This window comes from Nothobranchius furzeri, chromosome 5 (genome assembly GCF_043380555.1).
Source record: "Nothobranchius furzeri strain GRZ-AD chromosome 5, NfurGRZ-RIMD1, whole genome shotgun sequence".
NCBI classification, from domain to species: domain Eukaryota; kingdom Metazoa; phylum Chordata; class Actinopteri; order Cyprinodontiformes; family Nothobranchiidae; genus Nothobranchius; species Nothobranchius furzeri.
Window position 1 is genome coordinate 8,604,067 of NC_091745.1, and position 18,730 is coordinate 8,622,796.

The window sequence follows — 18,730 nt, forward strand, 5'->3', positions numbered from 1 at the left end:
AACACACACATTGACGCTTCTGAGATGATTACACTCACTGTTCACACGACTAAACAATTAACATCACCCCTCTCACCCTCTGAAACAGGCAATCAAATGGAGACGGGATGGAAAAAATATTGGTTGTTAATATCGGCCCAGTTTTATCGAACCGATACCGATATGTTAAATGACTAACATCGGCCAATACCGATATCGATGCAGATATTGTCCATCTCTAATATGAAGTCTACAAAAACAGGGCTTTTTGTTAGATATCATAAAAATGATGATGTGAAGAAAATGGGTTACCAATTACATAAATTACATGAAAATGTGTCTTTTCACATAAATCTACAATTAATGAAAACTGGCAACAACTACAACATTGGAGGTACGCTGAAATAAAGTCTGGAAACAAGATTACAAAATAAGAATAGTCTTTAATGATAAAGGCTACATTTGTACATTTCTAACGCAGGTTCCCAATAAGACTAACAGCCAATTAGAAAGCAAGCTAGTTTTATCTGCAACATTTGAAAAACTGGATGTCAAAGTTGTTTTTTTAAATTAAATACTTAATGTAAATATTGTCATTTCCCATTAAATATAAAAAACACATTTAATAGTTTAAACAATCAATGTGAAATATAAATTAGATCAAAGCACCTTTTCAAGAGTGAGGATATTAAAATAAATACATTTCATAACAAGACAGTACAACTTGATGGGGCTAAGCTAAGGCTGTGCAGTAAAATTATCTCCTGTTAAGTGATGTCCTAGCAGGTCAACGTACAGTACATGAGAAAAGGGGGAAATCTCTACAATCAACAGCTAACTGGTTACAGTTAAATACCTATGTAGCTTCCTCTGCAACAACACAACAGAATCCATCCGTCCGTCCGTTGGGGGAAAAAATAAATGAAAGTGAACACAACTGCTATGAGAGGATTGTCACATTTTTGATGCAACAAGACATTAACATGCTTTCTCAAAGCCTGGAAAACTCACAACACAATGAACTATTCACACACATCGCTCAATCCATGAAGCACAACTGAAATAATAGTAAAAAAGGACATATTGTCATTTCCTCCCTACTGGTCCACAGTCACCGAACACTGAAAGGCTGCAGTTAGTGAAACACGTCTTTCAGGCCCGTGACATCGCCATAGACTTTCCATGCACGAGCTTTGATAAAAGCACCAATAAACCGTGACAATCCCGTATGACAACATGCCATATTATGATCCCACCCACTGGACGCATGCATTAACTTGCACAGAGTTGCACAAAGTGAAAAGGAGAGCTTAATGTTGGTATGGAAAAAAAATAATTAAATGGGTAGACATTTTATGACGGGTGCTTGAAAACATCACAAGAATATCAAAGAATGAGGCTCCAAACGGCCTCTTCACACTCCACCAGAACAAGTACCAGCACACCATTATGGTGGGTTCTGCCTCTACTACCACGTGGTATAGAAAAACTCATACAACTATGTTACAGTCGGGAGGGATTTTAATGTTCACAGGGAATGTAGGTTTAAACTCCCTGACACAAAGATATTAATGCGTTAAAATTTGGTATCCAAATGCAAATGTAGTGGGTATTTTTCCTAAAACAGACAGTAATTAAAAAGACTCACGAGCCTGCTTTACATTAAAATCCCGCACAAGTCCTTTTTACATTAAAATAACTCTTTAGAAAAAGTTCTAATTGGTAGACTACGAACTGCAATGTTTACAAAAAGAGTCTCGTGGTAGATTCTGTGTAGTCACTCTTACACTAAACGTCCAAATATTCAAGGAGACCTGGTTCATTTAGTCCGAGTACTGCAGGTCCAGGTCCACTGTACCGTCAGTCACCACCAGCCTCACTCTCTTGGGTTTTGTTGGACCCATGGAGTGTGATCCTGGAACTGGTCCGTAGTGCGGTACCCCTTGGTGTTCCCCGGGCTGGCACTGCTGCTGCATGTCCCTTCTGCAATGGTCATCCTGACCTTTGACGCCTGCGAATCCACCCATGGAGGACATGTTCTGTAGCTGGGGTCCACAGGGTTCAAGGACCAGCCGCCCCTGAGTGCCTGAAGGTTCCATCAGGCAGTGGTAAGTGTAGTTTGTTGGGCCTAAACCTGTGTAGCCCTCTGTACCATCCCTGAGACCCAGGGTCAGTGAATGGTCCCCACTGAAATTCAGCACATAGGGAGGACCCTGACAGCCGTAAGGGAAAGAAGCTGAGGTGGTGGAGGACTGGCTCTTGTTGGCTGGTGCTGGTGTACCAGGAGGTGTGCTGTGGGCCACTTGGGGGCTGCTGTGCTGAGACATGGGCGAAAGTGAGGAGCTAAAACTGAAATCAAATGCATCTTGTTGTGTGTAACACAGCTGGTGTTTATCAGAGGAGGACGCAGTAGTTCTGTCCCCTTTCAAACTCTTGTTTTGTGGTGATGGGTAACAATCTGATCCTTTGCTGGGAAAGAAAAATGGTCTCGGCAGGTCTGAGAAGTTTCTGTACATCATGTTGGTTTCACCGCCCTCTTGCTTGTCAGATGGTATCTTATTTTTACTGAATGATTGTAAAACGGAAGAATTGGGTTTGTTGAAATTAATGTTAGACCTGCTGACATTGGTGGAGGTACAAAGGTGGCCAAGATCCTTACCAAATCCAGGGGCAGAAGCGTCGCTTTTCTGAGGACGTTCAGTATAAACACCTAATTTCTGACTTTGCTGGGTCTTTTGGACTTCATTTGACTTTGGGCCGAGTGCCCTGGACATGACAGTTGAGCTCCCGGCAGCCAAGGTTTCCTTGCATGGTGCACTATACAAGTTCTGGCTCTGGTTCCCTCCCTGAAACTTGAGAACCCTGTGGATCACTGTAGAGGGCTTTTCTAGGAAGCTGAATGGACTTTCGGGTGGATTGGGATTTTTAGCAGAGAAGAGCTGAGGAGAGGGAAATCTGTTGGATGTTTGTGCTGAGACTCCACTACCCGTGTTGGGCTGGCTGCTGGGAAAAGACTGGGATTTACTTGGAACGGTCATACGATGGAACGGGCCCTGGGTTTTGAGGTTCAGCTGGGTTTTGGGCTGGCTGCCGCTAGGCTTCATGTTGATGGACGTCTGAGTTAAAGAAACTGGATTTTGAGATGTAACAGAAGATGAGGTTGAACCCAAAAAACGTGGCTTATTAACAACAGACAAAGATGGAGTTTTGGGGTCTTCTTTGGAAAGCCTCATTCCTAGATGTCTGCTAATGTTTCGGTCCTTGCCCGTCAAGTCAGAGTTCCCTGGAGCTGAAAACCCAAAACCAGGGTTGGGTGCATGCCTATCTTTGGCAGCATCCTTACCTCCACTTTGAACAGAACCAGCATCACTTTTGGAAGAAATTAGACCTGGAAAAAACTGCAAATCCTCGCTGTTAAAGTTATTTTCTGGACTTGGAGGGCCAAGATAGGGTGTTTCAGTGTTCCAGGTGTCAGAGGGGCTGTGGGACAAGGGGCTGCTGAAAGGGTCAGTGGGTGGATCCAGAGAACACAGATCTGAGGGTGAAGATGGGAGTATGTTCTGTGGTTGGTAGTACCCCTCAAAGTTGAGACACTGAAAGTCGAGGATATCATCACAGCAGTTAGTGAAGTTAGGCTCGCCTGTGAGCATGCTGTCAGCAGTAGTGAAGGGAGGGGACTGGGACGGGGTCTGAATCACCGAACTGGAGGCACTGGAACAGGTTGCAGGTTTTTCCAACGTCTGTGAAGAACACAATCCTTCAGAGAGCCTCGAGAGGCTGTTATCGATCTGTTGAAGTGTGTGACTAAGGCAAGTGGTGGGCGTTTCCACAGGCCCACACTTGCGTGATCCGTCCGTCTTTTGCCTCGGTTTTCTCCCTTCTCTATTCATCTCTGACCTTTCGGCACTTCTATCTGCAGCTGGAAAAGCTTCGGCGTTGTTATAGTTTAGTGGTGAAGAGAGCGACAGAGGTGACAGGGACAATGAGAATGGAGGCGCTTCTGTCTTATTTGCAGCTGGCTTGCCGTTTACTCTCTGATTGGATGGACACTCGGCTTTGAGCGTACCCGAGTCAAGGCACCCCTTCTTTTGTTTTCCAGGAGCCTGAGTCTTTATTTCCTTTTTAATGTTGGACTCTAATAGGTCAGCCTGAATGAGACCCTTTTTACTGTCCACTTCCCAGATATCCTCTGCCTTTCTCCTGAGTTTTATTACGGGTAACGGGAGACCATTTAAACCCAATTCTGGCTCCAGTTTTTGTTGCGACCCACTTTCAAACAAGCAGAAGTGATTTAAGAAACGGTCTTCCATTTTAGTTTCCTGCTCAAACGCTGAAAACGTCCCGTTGCTGCTGGCCGGACTCTCAGCCTTCTCAGAAACCTTCTGAACTCCATCAAACGTCTCTATAATTTCTCTTTTTCCACTCGTTGACTCGTTTGGCCGGAATTTGTCTTCACAGCCGGGTTTAACATCAGCAGAGAGAAGAGCAGGCTGGTTTTCCACGGCTTGCTCTCGTCTTCGTTTCAGACGATCCAATCTGCTCTTAGGCTTTTTGCTGGCCTGCATGTGAGCCTCCATCTCCATGTTTAAAATTGAAACAGAATCCATTATGGCTTTAAAAGGGTCGCATTCCGTTAAATCCTCTTCTTTCTCTGATTTCAGGGCCATTCTTTCATTTTCCATCTCCCACACCTTCCCTCTTCTTCTCTTGAGGCGGATCTTGAAATCGCACGCCGACTCTGTCTGCTCTGAATATTGCTCCTCAGTGGAATAATCTTGTGAGGATGAACTTTTAGCACACTTTTGCTTGATTTTGGGTTTAACCTCTGGTGTTTTGTCCTCTGCAGGATCATCACACAGTGGCGTGAGAGCCTTACTGTCATCCTGCTTTCCCACTTTACATTTCTGAACTTTCCTCACTAGGTGTCCTCGCTGAGCTACATTGGGTCTGGAGCGAAGCGTTTTGTTGAAGGAGGGTTGTTTTGGGACTCGTTTGGAAGCCGTCTTGACTTTATTCTCTCTTCTTACTTTGCCACCGTCTCCTAAACAAGATGCAGAGCTCTGTTTCGGAGCTGAAGGGGAACTTGACTCTGGAGTCTTTTTGAGAACGGCTTCTGAGGTCAAGTTCAGACTTTGTTCAGAGTCTATTTCAAGGGAACTGCGAAAAGTACGTTTCTTCAGAGGTATGTTGGACTGAGTGTGCAGCTGTAGATTAGTGTCTGGATGAAGGCTAGCTTTAGCTGAAAGCGGTGACCTTGGAGGTAGTGGGTTGAGGCAGGCAGTCAGTGGCTCACTGTGCCTCTGCTCAGGCTGAAGTGGACATGCTTTTTCATTCACGGCCTTCACTGAGACGGGGACTTCTTTGCTCAAGTGTCCTTTGGTGCTTTGCTTGTCATTTACGTTTTTTTTCACTGATCTCGGACGCATTTGCCTTCCTTTCAACCCGTTAACTGGGCAGAGGCCATCGCCTTCCTTTATTTCGCCTTGTTCCACTTCCTGTTCAGTACTCAGCATTTCTTTAGATGTTCTGCAGAACTCTACCCCGACGTCTCCCCTCAGTTTCCTGTATATTAAGGTTTTATCCTTCTTTAAAATGTCCGACAGCAGAACTTTTGCTTGTTTTATAAAAATGGTGTCCTCCTTCCTGCTCACTGGTGGTTCCATCAAACTCTTTTTCATTTGTTCCGTTTCTCCTGATACGTCGTTACCTACTTTTTGCCGCTTACATCCACCCTTCCTTTTACTCTGGGTGTTACTCTGTCTCTTTTTTACTTCTCTGGACACCACGTTACACTCAGACTCTTTCACTTCCACAGCTCTTTGGCATTCTACAGCGTTTGTCCCGGGAACCGTTTTGTTGTCCTGCTCATCGGTTTTGTCCTTCACAACAGTCGGCTGCTCCTGTTGCTCGTCACCTTTCTGCTCACTCGACACCGTCTGAGCTTCAGAAGCCTCGTCAGCGTGCCGTTTCTCATCATGAGAGGGATCCGTCACTTCCACAGCTGGATGCTGCTTTCCTGCACTTCCTTGATCCTTGGCCTTGACCACCACCTCCTTCGCTCCTCTTTTACCCTCAGCCGCGCAGCCATCTGCCACAATGACAGGTTTCTCTTTTAGAGCGGACGCTTTCGGACCCGGCTTGTTTCGTCTTTTTGCAACACATCTTTTTCCGTCTCCACCGGGCTTTCCGGGCTCTAGACCTTGTGGCAACGACAGCCGTGTAAGGTTTACTGTGACGTATTGCTTTAGGGATACCATTGGATTGGCCGCAGCATTCTCTGACCCGTGTGAGACATTCTGACAGTTTGTTAAATTGGGCGAAGCCTCGGTAACATTTTGCTTAGTACCTGGGTTCTTTACCCCGGTGACGATGCTGGGTTTGGTGCTGCCGCTGTTGTTGCTTTGACTTTCAGTGATTGCTTTGTCCGTCGCCTCCGGCGTTTTTGTGCAGCAGGTTTGATCATCCTGAACGGGCCGAGACCCTGTTACAGCACCAGCAGAGTCTGTGTTGCTGGACTCCATCTTGGACCGCTGTCTTCTTGCGGCCATGCTTTTTGTCTTTGAAGATTTCCTCCTGCGAGCTGCCGGCCTGTCCACCACTTTGACAGGACTCTCACCAAGTCCAACGCCACGTCCTACAGGTCTACGCTTCTGATTCGCCAACATGGAGGGGCCTGCAGTAAAGGGCATCAAATTTACCGCACTGCTGTCATTTTCTTCACCGGTGGATTTCACTTGCTTCACTGAGTTTGGCTTCACTTCCTCGAGCTGCTGCAGCAAGGCCCTCTCTCTGCTTTTGGGATTCTTACAGTTAAGAAGAAAATCCAGAGAGTGACGCCGAACTCTGACCCTGACGTCCTTCAGCGTGACCTGGGACAGAAGTGGGAGCGTCCTGCACCGTTTAATCGTGGAGGATTTCAGCGGCAGCTTTCCTGACCATCTCTGCTTCTCTCGCCTCCACTTCTTTGTTTCATTCAGCTTTTTGTTCTTCAAGGCATTCCTCCTCATCTGCTGGGTGAAGGAGTTCCTCGAAGGGATGGCTGCGAAAGAACGACAACAACAGCTTGATTTCATAGATTTTGTACTAAATCACTACTGCTGCTGGTAGCTGGATGAACTCCGTTAAATAAACAAGTGAATAAAAAAATAAAAGGCCTATTATTCCAACTAAGACCATACTGTGTTGGAAAGTTGGCGTTTTTGTTCATTACTACAAAAAATAAAACCCTTCAGGGGTTAAAACACCACAGCAGCAGGAAAATATCTAAAATAACAACAACATGAATTAACTATAGGATCTATTTAATGGATGAAGAACAAAGTTCATTAAAGTTGAAGAATTAGTGACGACGCTGGTGATAAATGTTCCAACGTAAACTAAAACAGCTCTGAATTATTTCACTATACTTTGCTGTTTGATGTGTCACAACAAGCAATGGTAACAGTCTAAATCTAAACGAGCATCACAGTTATTAGACATAGAATACCAATAATAATAATAATAATACATAAAGATCCTACTGAGTAAATCCTTCGTTGGGTTACGATTAAAACTGTAAACCAAAAGAAACACTTTGAAGCTATTTTTCACTTTTTGACATCAAATGTTTGATCTTTTCTGATGACTTAAATGAGCTTTTTAGAGGTTTTATATAATCAGAGTTGTTTTGAATCACATCGTTTCTAATCTACAGTGGAAAAAGTTATAAATTCATATCGTCTATTTTTGATGAAAAAAAATGAAAACCTTTCTTTTATTTAAAATTTTGTTTCTCAAGAGTTTAATTTTTACAGTGCGTCTGCATCTTCACCAAGCATTCTGTTGACAGTTTAAAAAGTAATTTCGAGTTGCGTTAATATTGTTCACGCTTCATCTTCAGAGCACAAAGTCAGCCGGTTACCTTTGAAAATCCCAGAGTGTATTCCTGGAGTTATCGGTCTGCTAGCAAAGTAACCTCTCTCTCTGTGGTGGCGGAGAAATCTCTCTCTCAGGCGGTACTTCTGACCCACGGGGTCCTTTGTTTCCTCGCACTCAGGCTGCTTCCCCTTATGCTTGAAGTGACCCTCTCCATTCCTACACACAAGTCAAAAAAAAAAAAAAAAAAAAATAACAAATACAGGTTCAAAAGATTATTCCACCCAAATCTTACAAAGGAAACTAAAAATAGAAACACGGTGCCTGTTGCTATATTGGACACACCTTTCACAGGTGCAGCATTCACACATTTCATTGCCTTCGCCAAAAAAGCTGGCACCATAGTAACAGGTGATCTCCTCCCCAGGTGATATGGGTCGAATCACTTCAACACAGGCGATATTTTTCTCACCTGGGAGAAACTAGGCAGGTGCGACAGGAAGAAAAACACGGGATTAGAGAAAGACAGGAGGCCCCATGAGGTCTAATAAAGAACTCAAAAACAGCAGAAAGGTGCAGTTCTGCACCAAAACACACGCCTAAGGATTAAAAACATTCAAGAGAAATGTGACAAAAACACCAAATTCATTCGGCAGTGAAGGTTTTTGGCTACTCTGTTTTTCCATGATTGTTCATTATTATAATTATGTTAATAAATATTACCTTGCAGTTGGGCTTGCAGTCTTCAACGCAGAAACACAAAGATGAGAAAAGATAGTTATTATTGGATATATTAGATTTAATGACAGTAGCAATTATTTAACACAGAATCAGAGGAAATACACATAAGAGTGGATAGAAAATTAACAGCTTTAACCTGAATAGGAATCAGTTTAAATAAGAATAAACAATGTCAGAGTATGATCTAAAATATAGTCGACTGGAAAACACGAGTCGGTGGGAAAAGAGAATTTCAAGTTTACTTGCTGAAACGTTTTAACTCAAATGCAAACAACCGAGTGAATCTGAGTGTTAATTGCTGCACGGTAACGAAGCGCGGACACGTCTGCATCTTTATACGGGTGGAAAATAGAAAACTTTCCGCCGTGAGGCGCCTTTCAGTAAAAATGTGTTTCTAAATAAAGCTCCTTATCTGCGCGGCGTGTCAGTCCCAAACCTATAAATCTGGCCAGACTTATAACACGTCTGCATTCAGAGCAGGGTATCCGCGGGTTCAAGGGAGCCACATTTAAGACTTTTTAAAGCCACTTTGACCAAATTTAAGCTATTTTAAAAATTAAATTGAAGCTATAATTTCCAGAACCGGTGCTAACCACGTCGCAAACTTGGGATTAACCATCCAGTTACCATTAAACTTGCACTTCCCCATGGTGAAAGCTCCCACTAGCTTAACCAGCTAATGTGCTCATCTAAAAATAGCCCCCTTTCACAACCAACTGAATGTGTACGGTTCCGCTTACGTCAACATCGTACACAAAAAATGCTGAACACTGACTAGAAATTCACAAAAATTTTATAGAAATAAAATAATCTTGATTATTGGGTCTTTGTTCATTTAAGAACTTTGGAACATGTATTTAAGGAATATTTGTCATTTTTAAGGATTTTTAAGGCCTTAAATTTGGAAAAGCTAATTTAAGCCTTTTTAAGGACCCGCAGATACCCTGTCAGAGGCGAGCAAAAACACGACGTACTCTGGGATGATCTACAGCTACTAGAAAACAGCAAGAACAGCCGAGATGCTAAAAGCAACCCAGCTCTGAGTTACAGTAGAAAAGACACATCTGAAGGTTTTTATTATGTAAAGATTGCTTTTGACGTAATATACCAATTCTGAAAGTCTAATATAATAAGAGTTATAGTCCACGTTTTCTCATGTCCTTAACTGTGTTGTCAGTTTGAAATAAAAAACCAAAAAACAGTTTCAAATATTCTAATAAGGCTGAGCGATAAATACCCTGAAATTAGACTTTCTGATGCGGAAAGACAAACCAGCTCACCGTGGTTGATAAACGCCGCCGGCCCGAGCCAGAGCTGAGCGCAGCGCTTGCGTGTGGAATACATCACGCTGAAGTCGTTGACCCCTGCCCTCAGCACGGTGCTGTCGGCGAGGCTCAGCTCTGCGATGCAGCCCAGTAGGACCTCCACGCGTTCTCCAACAAACCTGCAGAGAAACAACTCCGGTGTTACCGCTGCTGTTCAATAACGAGGCTGTAATAGCGACAAGTGGCCGTTCCACCCTCAGAAGTACAAAGTGAGAGGGCTTACCAGTGCCTTGTTGATGTTATCTTTGCTCCATTAGTCTCCGAGGAGTATCTGTCACAGGACTCTATCCTGATGCCACTATCCAGCAGGAAGGCACTGAGGTAGCGATACACCTGCATCCACGCCACACGGCCCGTAAGTTAGATCGTTTTCACACTGAACCATTAGCAACATTATTCATCACGTTTGGGGGTTTTATGCGTACATGTTGTCTCAGCAGCTCCTGTCGATGGCTTCCCAGAGCATTAAAGTAATCACCGGCCAGTTCTCCGACAGTCAGAGCCTCAAACGTGGCGTCAAAGTCATGCGTGCGCTGAAACCGCAACAGCGTCTCTTTGAGGTTGCCCCAACGCCGGACCTCTGGAGGGGGACTGAGTTAGAGACGACAGAAGCACAACAGTCAGACACAACCAGGTTTCTTTAGGCACAACATTATTAAAAAGGGAAAATGGCCCATGTTTGTACAGCATCTCCTTACCCCCCCAAGGCTAATTCACCCATTCACATTCAGCTGTCCTGGGGCACACTGATGGAGGCGAGGCTGCCAACTGGTCCCTCCGACCACCACCAACGGGTTAAGTGTCTTGCCCAAGAGGCAAGGACACAACAGCAGCATTCTCTGGCAGGAGCCGGGATTGAACCTACAACCTTCCGATTACCGGACAACCCGCTCTGCCTACTGAGCTACTGCTGCGCCTTATTTAGCACCGAAATACTGTCAAAGTCTTCAGATTTGTTCCATTTATGACGCATCTAAACTTTTGATAGCATCAGTAATTTTAGCACATCTCAGTAACAGCCAAACAAACAAATAACAGTGACTAGGTGATGATCACAGACGTTTACAGAGACGCAGCCATTTATTTATTTGGCTGATCCTCTTTGCTAGTAAAACCTGCACCAAATTTTAGACGGATTCTATCAAAATAGAAAACTTAAACAACTTTTCATTCCAGGGGTCTCAAACTCTGGTCCTCAAGGGCCGCAACCCAGCATGTTTAAGTTGTTTCCCTGCTCCAGCACACTTGATTCGGTGGTTGAATTACCTGCTGATTAAAATCAAACAACTAAAAGATGTAGGACACAGACCCTTGAGGACCGGAGTTCAATACCCCCCCCCCCCCCCCCCCCCCCCCCCCCGAGTTAAAGGGAAGGGTCAGGTCTTATAACCTTACAGGTGAAAATTTAATCTGGTGCAAAAGTTCATTTATTTCAGTAATTAATTTTAAAAGATGAAACTAATATATGATATAGCGTGTGTGTGTGTGTTTATTTTACACCGGTTCACTAACAACGTGGGCATCTGTGTTTACAGAAGCAGGTGTCTTTGGGGCTGCCAGCGGAGGCTTACAGCTGTGCTCTATCATAAAGTAGTCCCAAGTCTAAAAAAGCGCCTGTGATTCCTTTATGTTAGCAATTATTTTCACTTGCAGTCAGTCTGATTATTTAGGTCACTAAATATTTGGTATTTTAAGTATTTTAAGGACATTTTTACTCACAGTGCTAGTTGGATCCATTCACTTACTGTGTTTTATGCTAAGCTAAAGCTAAAGGAGTGCAGCCAGGTAAGGAGAAAGACTGGGCTGGTTAGCAATGGTTTTCCCCACTTAGCTAACTCTGGGAAATATGTCAACAGACAAAATTTCTATTTTGGGAGGAACTCCCCTTTGAGAATAGTTACCTTGTTTTAACTCATTCACTGCCACTGACGACTAAAAAGTCGTCATTTGCATGTTTTTACTGCGTGGGCGTCGGAACGAGCCCCCGCACCGTGAGAACAAACATCTCAGCTCTACGGCCGATCTTCATCCGCATACGTCACACGTCACGTGATCAGGAAGCAGAAAATCCATGTGATAGGAGATCGTTTTGGACCGCTGCTGTAAAAAAAGTGAGGCGTGAACCGGAAAGGCTTCTGCCGATCACAGTTCAACAACGGATTACGAAAGAACGGATAACGCACGACGCGCGTGGATTCTTCCTGCTGTAAGAGGCGAGTCTCCGCTTTGTTTTGGTTGTTTTGGCGTCGACATCATCCAACGTTCTGTGACTCTTAAAAACACTGTAAAAACGCTGAGAAACGCTGGCAGCGAATGAGTTAAGTAATGCTATTTTTCTAGAAAACATGCTTTTTTTTCTTCTTAGACTAAAAATATGCTCAACTGTCTGAAAATTTGCTTTATTTTTTTAATCTTAGAATCAGTTTTGCTGTGTTAAAATGGTCTATCAGTCTAAGATGAATTACTGAAATAGATGGACTTTTGCACCATATTTTCAATTTTCGAGTTTCACCTGTAGTTTAGAGAGATTCTGGATCATCAGTGTTTTTCTGCATGTGGAGCTCTTTCTGAATAACCCACGTTTAAAGTTCTGGTCCAAACGAAGAGCTAACAGCTAGTCACAATGGGTCAGTTGCCTTTAAAAATGTAATCTAAACATTTCCAAGCAGCTGAATGCTAAAATAAAAATTACCAAACAGCTTTTGCATTAACTTGAATTTCCTGGAGTCTTTGAGCTGAATTATTATAAAATCTCTGCCAAATGAAATAAGTCTATGTAAGGGTTAGGAAACTCCAGCCCTAGAGAGCCTCTATCCAGAACCTTTCTGAGCTGGGCTGTTCACTTCCGGGCTTGGAGGGCCGGTATCCTGCACGTTTTAGTGATTTCTCTCGTCCCAACACACTAGATTCAGTGGTTAAATCACCTGTGCAGCAGCTGACCATGTGTCGAAGCTGGGTTAAAACCAAAACGTGCTGGATACCGGCCCTCGAAGCCCGGAATTGAATATCCCTGCTCTACAGGTTTCCCTGCGTTAACAAACCTGACTTTAATCAGCAGGTGATTAACAGGCTTCTGCAGAGCATGATGAGCTGCTGAACAGGTGAATCAGGCTGGATAGTGGCTCTCGAGGACCTGGGTGTCCTTCCCCTGCTTGATGTAAACAAGAACACATTGTGAAATGTAAGGTGGTGTGAGTTTTATAAAACAATCGTTGCATGAACCGTTTTCTAACAGTCACAAGTGTATGAACCATAATCTAATGGCTTATAACCTTTACAGGAAGTCACCTAAACATATCCAGACAATCCATTTAAAGCACTCAAAGAGGGATCTGAGACATTTTCCAAATGTCCAACTTGGCTGAATTGGGCAATATTTTCCAGTGCATCAACCCAAGTAAAGAAATCTGAGTAGCACTAGTGATGTTTCTGATAAATCAGAAAGTGAAAGTAATCACAAGGGTCACTTTATCCACAGAAATATCTGATTTTCAGTTAAAAGCCTGGGAGACTTTGTGGTCCAATGAATTAAATGCAATTAAAATAAAAGCCAAATACTTGGTGATGTACGCAACTTCTCCAGTTGCATATTGATAAGGAATTAATTTACCGGCGTTTTTTCCGGCCTTACATCGGTGAAGTGTGTTAATATACAACCATTGCACATTTTGGGCACCCCTATATTAGTCAAAAGGGCTTAGCAGATCCAAAACAATAAATAAACTGCTTCCATGAGCAATGTCTCTGTTTACTAAAACATACTTTCACTTTTGATTTTCTGTGAACGACACACCTCCAGGACAGCTGTTGTTGACGTGGTGAATAAAAATAAATAAATAACTAAAAAAACAGCAATATTGTGATAATGTGGACGCCAAGTAGAAATCCCCATCAGACCCAGTGACAGGGCTGTACATCCTCTAAGCAACAGATTACCTGATGTTCATTTTATGGGTGCTGAAGCCCAGAAGCGGGTCCAGCACCAAACTGGTGGCCAGGTCATCGGTCTCACACAGCTCCTTCACACTCATTCTAGTGCACCCGTCCATCGCCTCCCACCATCAGCATGCTGCAATCACAGGGGTCAAGAGTAAAAAATCAAATAAATAATTAAATAAGTACAGACGATGGCAACAACAACCCGCGTTTTGCATTTCTGCACACTTAAAAGAACAAAATCCCGCAATATAGCTTCAACCGGATCCCGCTTTAGCACCCAGTCCCATCACGCAGTGTTCTTATTTTTCACAGTCTGTATGTTCTCTTATGGTAATGATGGTGATGCTGTACTGTGTGTTCCTAGTAGCACATTAGCTCAGTGAAAAGATGCTGTTATCAGGTGAGGAGGCCTGCAGCTAGCCAAATAACAGTAAAACTGCACCACGTCATTTATGAAATCGAGGTTATGGTGCTCCATATCTGAAGAAATGCCATCGCCTGTAAGCTAGCACAAATACCTGGGAGTCTTTTGTAGTAAACGAAAAAAATCGTCAGGCAGGAAAATTTCTGGCAAGCTCTCGCCTGCTCCGAGTTAGCCTAGAAACATAACCCCGCTCGCTAATTCGCCGTCTTCGCCGGATGTCCTCTTCTCTTCAAACACCTTCTCGATTTTGATAACGACTTTAGATGTCAGTCTGAAACCCCAGTATAGTGAAAATGCACCACACACGCGTACAAAAGAGCAGCGAAACGTGAATATTTCGCTAGTATGTAGCTTTGCAAATATCGCTAAAAAGTTGATGAGCAACGTCCGGCGCAACCAAACTATAAAAGTCCACGCCCATGCGGCGCCCTATTGGCTGAAGCCGTGTACATTTTTTTATACAAATCAAGCGCAGTGGATCGTTTCCTGCGTTTTAATTGGTCAGATTCGGACTGGGCGGTGCTACGTGTCCTGAGTGTTTGAAGGACCCGGATTTGGCTCTAGGAATTTATTCCAGAGAAACACTAACAGCTAAAATGGAAAACAATGGAGCTGAAACAGACAAAAGCATTAAAATAACGAGCTAACTCTCATGGTAAAAAGAGTTTCTCTGATAACTGAGTACTCCTATTGAAGTGTTCAGGGCTGGTCTTGTCAGTTGCTTAGAGTTGGTACTGTTGTTGATGTGTTTGTGTTTTTGAAGGGCACTTGAAATGAGAAAATAACTAAGTACATGGAGTTTATTTTATGGGAATGGTCCTTTTGTGTCCGTATTGAAGCACCACTAAATGTTTCAGTTTTTAAAATCCATAAGTGCCCGTATTTGCATACCAATTATTGCAGGCGTTTAATAAAATGCAGACATTTTCAGTTATTCATTGTAGGAGTTTATCAAATGCCCTGCCACTCAGTTTCAGTATAAAATCAAATTAAATTGTCTTCGGTTTTGATTGCAATAATATTTAAACCAAATTCTCCATCGCAGTTTAAAATTTCGCTCCTTAATTTCAAACATTTATCTGTTTAGGGGTGCAGCCTGCTCTTTTCAGGATTTCAGCCAAGATTCTGTCAAGAGAGCTAAATGTCCGGGATCAATGTACTCCCTGCACCCCCACAAAACCATTCCCCCATTCTGGGGACAGGTTTAAACTGGAAAGCAATTCAAAGAAGTGCTGTTGCATATTTCAAAGGACTTCAAATATCCAGGCACCCACACAGACAGGCCCTGCAGCGGGAGGTGGAATGTTGTTACAGCCATGTAACTCCAGGATGTGCTTTTGTATATCACTCATCAGTTACAGTTCAGGAACAATACAATTAGGTGATTCTTCAATCGTTGCACCTTTTTATTGTTTAAAATTGAAGAATTACCATTAAAATCTTCTCAGCTTTTTAACATAAACCCATTATCATTATTAAAGCTGACACATAATTTGTCAGTATGGATGAGCTGACTGGTTTTGGCCTCATTTTCATCATCTTCATGAATCAGTCAGCTGGTGCGGCATCAAACGTTTGAGAATAAACTAAAGCAGAAGCATGGCGAGTTGATGTGGTGATGAGTGAAACATTATAGCGGTTGAAAGGATTTGAGTAATCTGTATTTAAAGCAGTAGCTTACAGGTAAATTTAGAATTGTGTGTTGGTACAATTGTTTTGTCTTATTGCCCACCAGACTAGGTTATACTGTTCTTGGGGGTGGGGGTAAATATTGTAATTAAATAAAAGTTTCTCACTGTTTTGTCTGAGCCACAGGGCATTCAATAGCTAAACGGGAAAATAAAACCACCCATGACTCGTGCAGAAATATTCTAAATTAAGTCCAGGCAACCTGCACAAAACACGTAAAAGATGCATTAAGACAAGGAAAAAAAGCCAAAAAGACAGTAAGAACTCCACCCAATGCTATCTTCACCTTTACATGTTTCTGCAAAAGCACAAAAATGAACTGCTTTTCTGACATTTGACATCAAAGAAAAGCCAGACACGAATGTAAAAATTCTGTGTTTATTTCTAGATTTTGAACATAGACCATTTCATTGCCTTGAAAACTATAAAGACAAATAAAATACCATTGTGTTTTGTCTGACTGTAATATCTAATGATTATAAATCTACCCAGCAACAGTGCAAGGTGCAAAATATCCCTGATTGATTAGAAAGTTCCTAAGCTAATAAGCTCTCAATAACTAGAGTTTAATATTACAGGGAAAAGAATGACTTGACAGGAGAATCTAAGAAGCAGACAGCTGAATCGTGTACGCCGAGGTCTGTACAGCTATGAAAATGACATTTACTGGACACTTTCAACAGACACCTGCAGGTCAGGTATTCAGTTAGCATTGTTGATAAATGCATAACTGTGATTAAAATGTTGGAAATCTACAGTTTCATATTAAGCAAGATCATTTATACTTTTAAAACCACAAGAACTGAAGAAGGAACCAGCTTTAATCACCGTGAACTTTGTGCTCCTCAGTAATCAGGGTGGACTCCCTAACCAGCACTAAGAGTTCATGCACATCTGTTTCAGTTGAATGCACTTCAACCTTTTATTTCTCTTCTGAGTGGATTCTAACATATGAGCATAATGAAGCACTTTGTTTTTCCTTCTCAGATGCCTGGCCTTTCGTTTGTACTCTTTTGACCGTTAGAAAGCTAAACAGAAAATATAAACTTTTGCTTTTTTATTTTCACCCTGAATCATTTTTTCATGTTGCGAGATGAGAAAAACAGAAGAGGAGCAGCCCAGTGACGGCTGAAGCCCTGTTCCAGTTCGTGCTGTTTGACTGGTGGCATTACGGCAGAGCTGCATGTTTAAGTAGACAAGCAGCAGACTTTCTGACATAAATGGCCAAACGTATGCTTTAGTTGTTAGAAATGGGCGGTGAAATACCCTGAAAGAGTTGTTTGCTCCACTTCCAACAGTCTGTGCCGAACCATGACCTGTTTTCCTGCACTGGAACACCCCGTATGCCTGCTGGAGTCAACAAACAGCGGGGTAAATAGACCAAAATGGGCCTTTTGGGGGGGGGGGGGGGATTGAAGGACACCTTTTAAAAATACATCAAGCGGGTAAAACAAAATTGTTTTAAAAGAGGTTGTGGTGTTTGAGGGGTCTTTGTTGTTTCACTAGAATAATTTGATACAATAAATTTGTTTATGGCTTTTTCCACGGGAAGGGAATACAAACAAATCCAAATACGTCTACAGAACCGCTAAAGTAGAAAGCACAGAAAAGTCTCGAGTGGAAAACAAGATGTTCACCTGAAAAGCACTTGATGCCGTGACCTTAACTTTTAAGAGATTGAATATAATGTATGTACATGTTTATCTTAATACATTCATGTTTTATTACTCTAGAACCACGATTTGCAGGCATTTTCCTCACGTTCGAGGCTTCGTAACCATCTCAATAAAAACTAAAGGGATGAGAGGGCCATGCCATTTGAGTACCAAGGTTAAGATTTATGATTGTAGAATTTGGGTCTGAAATTTAACACTATATTTGTTTAACTTACAATCAAATGAAGGATTTAAATGTGATCAACAATCTGATATTCCTTTAATTGTTCTCATTTTAAATAAAGCTTGCATTCTTAACAGTATGAAATATTAAATCTATTTAACTGTCAGTTTGTTATTGGATGACAGCTGTTTGAGTATTTCAGCTAAAATATTGCTGCCGCACACCAGCCCAGCTCTACAACAATCCCAAGTTTTCTTTAAATAATCATTTTCTTCGTTTCTAATGAACACGTCCTGATCAGACTGAAGCAGCAAGTCTCACGTCTCGGTTTAATCTGTGTATCATCCGGGCCAGAAGCACACCTGCCAGTATTTACATCATTTACATCCCATTTATAAAACAATTCTTCAAAGCTGCATTAGTTCAAGGTGCAGCAGTCAAAACCACAACAGAAACCAACCACTGAGCGACAGATATAACAAAGTGATAAGCATGATGGCGTATTCAAATAAATGGTTACTTTTTATTCATCTTCAGCTTCAAATAAACTAAAAAAAAGAAAGAGGAAAATAAAACCATACTCATTTCAGTTATCTACAAAAATAAAACAAAAATTAGGTTGAAGAAAAGAGCAACTCTACATCACATCCATGTCATCTCAAACGATTTTCAAGTTGGAAGAAGGAAAAAAAAATAAGTCATCTTATTGTGAATTCATCAAACTCGAGCATTAACCTGCACTTCTATAGATCCACCTGTGCCGTTACCTTCCAGCTGTGCAACCTGATCTATGATCTCCCCACACACACACACACACACACACACCCATCAAAGACATAAATGAATACGTGAAACATGATTTACAAAAGCATGAAAGTAATGCTGAACAGTGCCTGGCCTTAACATAATCAGTCAGCGCTGTGCTCTCCCACCCCTGCAG

At 42.4% G+C, this 18,730-nt stretch overlaps 1 protein-coding gene across 1 annotated transcript; it reads right to left on the reverse strand.

Annotated features, from left to right (window-relative positions):
* Positions 1 to 1,581: 1,581 nt before the first annotated feature.
* Positions 1,582 to 14,574, reverse strand: kmt5c (lysine methyltransferase 5C). The gene is made up of 9 exons (XM_015948742.3): positions 14,357 to 14,574; positions 13,836 to 13,968; positions 10,325 to 10,490; positions 10,123 to 10,232; positions 9,855 to 10,018; positions 8,557 to 8,576; positions 8,179 to 8,315; positions 7,880 to 8,052; positions 1,582 to 7,018 (listed from the first exon to the last, which is right to left on the reverse strand). Exons 2-9 carry the CDS (start codon positions 13,946 to 13,948, stop codon positions 1,803 to 1,805), a joined length of 6,099 nt encoding a protein of 2,032 aa, XP_015804228.3. The 5' UTR covers positions 13,949 to 13,968; positions 14,357 to 14,574; the 3' UTR covers positions 1,582 to 1,802.
* Positions 14,575 to 18,730: the final 4,156 nt, after the last annotated feature.

Bases quoted from the DNA above. Each gene is read 5' to 3' on its own strand.
- kmt5c (XM_015948742.3), bottom strand. From the start codon at position 13,948: ATGGACGGGTGCACTAGAATGAGTGTGAAGGAGCTGTGTGAGACCGAT. The intron at 10,491-13,835 runs GTAATCTGTTGC...TCTCTAACTCAG, and splicing joins ACCCATAAAATGAACATCAG to TCCCCCTCCAGAGGTCCGGC. The intron at 10,233-10,324 runs GTACGCATAAAA...GCGTGGATGCAG, and splicing joins AGGAGCTGCTGAGACAACAT to GTGTATCGCTACCTCAGTGC.